We start from the raw sequence: 4,672 nt of genomic DNA, 5'->3' as shown, positions 1-4,672 counted from the left end.
GGGTTAATGTACAGCCATTTGACTCATTTGCAATTAGTAAAGCTTTTTATGTGTTGACAAAACTGCATTTTAGGCTCCAGCGCGCAGATGACCCTGAGAGAGACATTAAGAGCACCACAACAGCCAAAGGAGACACTGAGGCACGTCACGTGTTGTTTGTCCCCCCTCCCGGAGTCCTGCCTGAGTTATAATCAGACAGCGAATCAAGGGGAGCGGCCCCATGACGATGCCGTCGCGCGCAATGCGAGCGCACACCCAGTCCGGCGGTGTCTTGGATTGGGCGGAGGGAGTGGTGGGCTGCGGACGAGGAGTCACGGGATTGGTAGAGTTCAGCGCCAAACTTGTTGACTCATAAACTGAGCGAGCTCCTCTCCATCCTTTCCACGGCGCGGAGCTGTCCAGGGGCCAGTGGTGCTGAAAGTGCCAGCTTCCGAAGCGCCGTTGGAATAATTCCGTCTTGGGTTCTGATTGCTCCAACCCAAGCTCTGAAAGTTGCTGGCTCTTCCAGACGTTCGGTTTAAAAGTCACTCGACGGATAGTTTAACCACCGTCGCCGACCTATCCAAGAGCGCATCTTGATCAAGCCTTCAACTTCTTGGTATTTTCACATAGAAGACTCTCCGAGGTTCAGCCATGGCTTTCATGGTGAAACAAATGGTGGGCGGACAGATAAAGAGCATGACGGGCGGACTGGCGGAGGAGAAACCAGAAGGAGGAGGAGATAAGTCAGAAGCGGCCGCGGCGGGGATGACTGAAGAGGAATTCGAACAGTACAAGGAACAGTTAGAGGAGGAAAAGTAAGGCAATGATTGAAAAGCTGTTTTATTGTGAAGTAGCAATGAAAAAACCCTACAATGTGTTTCCTCAAAGCAGTGGGAGCATGACATATTTAAACTGTGCGTTTTTCTTTGTGTGTATATCATGTCAATAGCAGAGCGCTCCCAGTGCGCCGCGCGCTTTTTTACGCATCAATGCAATAACATGAGCGCTCCACACACACAGCTGCTCCTCTCGCCCAGGGAGCTCGCCGTCACTTAGCTTATGAGCAAAATTGTGTAGCATCGTTTTTTAATTTGGTTTTCCTGTAACATGTCTACAGGGATTCGTGCCCAGGGCGAAACATGTTCCCATTGCTGTGCGTGCAGCTGAATAATGAGCCAGACCATGCGGTAAATAAAGTGGGAAAAGTCGAACCTCTAATCGAATTATCAGACGCCAAACTACCGACAGTATGAACTAATATTAATTAGTTCGGCTCTTTCTTTCTGCGACTTTAACCAGTAACTCAAGGTGGTTTCAATTGATTTTTTTTAAATTAACTGTACACTGTAAAAAGAAAAAAAAAAGAAAAGGTGGATACATTGGCATGGTATGGCGTCTCTCTATCTCTCATACTAACTCAAAAAGGTTAATTTAGTCTAACTTGATAAATTAACTTGTATGTTCATGTAAACAGACTAGTATTCATTTGTTTGTACCTTGACATGTTTCGACTACTTAGTAGACTACAAGTAGTCGAAACATGTCAAGGTACAAACAAATGAATACTAGTCTGTTTACATGAACATACAAGTTCATTTATCTCTCATACTGTATGTATGATGTACTCGTTCATTTGGTATTTTTATCCTTCTTTCTCTCATTCAAATTTCTCTTAATATTTTTTTTCATGTTGGTGATGTACACATCTTTTTATCTACTGGTATAAGGTAACAACAAGGTCATTTGGCAAACAGAGTCCACCCAGCAGGCAGTAACTGACTATTGATTACTGTGCTGCTTTTTTTAGAGTAGGACTCCACGTCCCATATCAGGTGTTTAGTGTCTAGGTCATATAAAAAGCTGTCATAGATTAATAATGTGGAATAAAGCATCCAGATTTGTATAGAAAAATTGTTGTTGCAGGCATCCAAACCAGCACTGCATGTAGGCTCTGTGAGTGGAGCAAATACTACAAATAATCCATGTCTCAATCCCATCAACACAATTTGATGAACGCTTTTGAACCAAAGTGCCTCACATACGCAGGCACGAGTGGGAAGTGTAGTCCTATAACTCAGCCCAGCACACTGAGCTCTACAGGCAGGGAGAGATGCTTTACACTCTGCCGTCATGATGTGACCTTCGCTGGAAGTGAGCTCAATCAGACATGCTAAACATGAGCATAAATCAGAGATGCGACATATGAGTCACATTAAAGCAGAGTTAGGGAGGGAGATGGTGTGTGTGTGTGTGTGTGTGTGTGTGTGCGTGCGTGCGTGCGTGTGTGTGTGTGTGTGGCCTGACATTGTCACATGTAGACATTTTATCACCTTAACCCCCCCGGGGCACAGTGACAACCCAGGTCATCTTATGCCCTTGAGACGGGGAAGACACAAAGCTTTGCTCATTGGCTACATGTGTGGGCCCATGTGCCATTTGGTGTTTTATGTTGCTCGTGTTAATACAAAGTGAACAGAGGTCTCCCACACAGACAGCCAGCCATGGACGCTGCAACTCCTCATAGAACGACCTTCCCCCTGACACAATGGGCACACACACTTTGCCGACCCTGCCCGTGGTCCTACACTGTCCCTCCGCCTTTACATTAAGCTGCTGATGATATGATCCTTCCAGGCACACAATGTAACCTCTGCTACCACTGCCCTGCTTGTGTTTCATTACAAGCGCCTACTGCTATTTCACTGACTCTGAAGAAACGCGGTCTTTAGTTTTGTTGAGCATCATGTCACATTGTTGACTGACAACATTACAGGCATTCCAGCAAATTTGGCAATTTACGAGGGACTATTATGAACTACACTGAGGCCGTAAATATGCCGTTGACATCGAGTAGAGAGAGAGCATTGCCACTGCCAGCAGCCTATTGCCTGCCCTCTGCTGGAGGCATCATTGTACTGTAGGCTGGATTGTTGGCAAGAGGGAGTTTGAGAGGACAAATGACTAACAGGCTGACAGATGAATATTGGACACGAAGGATATTTGAAGATGGCTGAGGAGTCATCAGCCATTTCTTAGTTAAAGTTAAAGCCTCTTTTTCCTGCCTTAAAGGATGAAAACACACAAATGGGCATGGCATGAGCAGTTAGGGAGGCAGGTGGCCTTCTTGCATAGCTTAAGTGAGGTCGATCCACGATATGTATGGGGTTGGGTTGACAGTTGTGAGTGTGGGGGAGGTGTAGTGAGTGTGTAGTTAGTAGGTTACCTCTAGTCAACATCCCAAGAGGACTTAAATCAAGGGGAGCAGTGGACTGACAGGATGCTGCACCTGGGGCTCTTAAACAGATGCATGACATATTCTGCTTCCCCCCCTGTGGCGTCTCGCTGCTGCTGTTGACATGGAAATGCTAAACTCCAACGCCTGAAAGGTCCAAACGCAGCAGCAGCAGCCGTATGGTGCTCTTAAAGCACAGCGATGTGTGGATTGTTTGTAATGTTAGGGTGATAAACACCCCTCTAAAGCTATAGTGTGTAACTTCTGTTGTTCTGTTGACCCAACAACTGAAACATTTCTTGGGCTGTTCTTGAGCGCCTGCGCCAGTGTCAGGGGGCAACACAAATGTGGAAACGCTGCCATACTGAGAAATACATAGAGTTTTGTCGATCTGATAGGCATGATCAACTTTGTGTCAACTCCTTTGGCATTGGCTTGAATGTAACTGACAGTCATTTAATATGAAAAGCTTCTGAAACTCTAGCTTTAAAGCACAGAGTTGCAACTCCACGTGACATGTTCAACTTTATTTTATGTGTGGATTGTTTGTAATATTAGGTGGATATCCCGCCCCCTTACATGTGTGGTGTTTGGATTTAGCGTTGCTATTCCCACTCACTCTGCCAAAAAATAATAATTTTCTTCCTTTCTTACAGACAAGAACGAGAAGCCAACTTTGCCCAGAAGAAAGCCGAGAGAGCCACAGTTAGAAGTCATTTCCGGGATAAGTACAGACTACCAAAGGTAAACTAATCCAACTCTACTTTTGTAAACTGTTGTAAGAAAAATAAACTGTGCATCCCTGCATTTATAGCCATGTAGAGGCACACATAAAGATGTCTATAACAGAATTTCTGCATGTGTGAAAAAGCTATCAATTCTAGTACCATATATTTTCTGTACTGTGATTTGAACCTTTTGTTCTAATTGTGTTCTCCATTGTGCTGTCCTGTTGGGTGTATCAATATTGACATGCCTGAATGTGTGTGTATCTCCACCTCCAGAACGAGCTGGATGAGACCCAGATCCAGCAGGCGGGGGACGATGTCAACCTGCCCACAGAGCTGGCCAAGATGATCGCAGAGGACGGCCAGGAGGAGGCACACAAGCAGTCTGTGCTGGGCCAGCTGACCAGCATCCAGAACGTAGACATGGACCAGCTCAAAGACAAAGCCCAGGCCACACTGGAAGACCTCAAGAAGCAGACGGAGAACTGCAGTCTCATGTGATCTGCTGCCTGGCCGGCCAACTCTGAGAGCCAGAAGATTAGAGTTTAACATACATAATGGTTCAAAGGCAGAGCTGCTCTAGTGTTAGAAGTATTCTCATTGCTCTGGTGGAATGTCAATTTGGCTTGAGCCGCATCGTAAACGTTTTTTTCTAGCCGTGCAAAGAGTAATACAGAAATTAAAAGATGAGAAGGCAGACATTATGAATCCTCGGGGTTTGCTTATTATG

The 4,672-nt window shown here is 45.4% G+C and overlaps 1 protein-coding gene across 1 annotated transcript; it reads left to right on the top strand.

The window, feature by feature from the left end:
* Positions 1-633: 633 nt before the first annotated feature.
* Positions 634-4,443, top strand: cplx3b (complexin 3b; the record flags this gene model as incomplete). The annotated part of the gene is made up of 3 exons (XM_080031212.1): positions 634-797; positions 3,871-3,958; positions 4,219-4,443. 3 exons carry the CDS (start codon positions 634-636, stop codon positions 4,441-4,443), a joined length of 477 nt encoding a protein of 158 aa, XP_079887338.1.
* Between the last annotated feature and the right edge of the window lie 229 nt (positions 4,444-4,672).

This window comes from Ammodytes marinus (assembly GCF_949987685.1).
Source record: "Ammodytes marinus genome assembly, chromosome: 1".
Lineage (NCBI taxonomy): Eukaryota > Metazoa > Chordata > Actinopteri > Uranoscopiformes > Ammodytidae > Ammodytes > Ammodytes marinus.
This window is presented reverse-complemented; position numbering and strand designations above follow the sequence as displayed.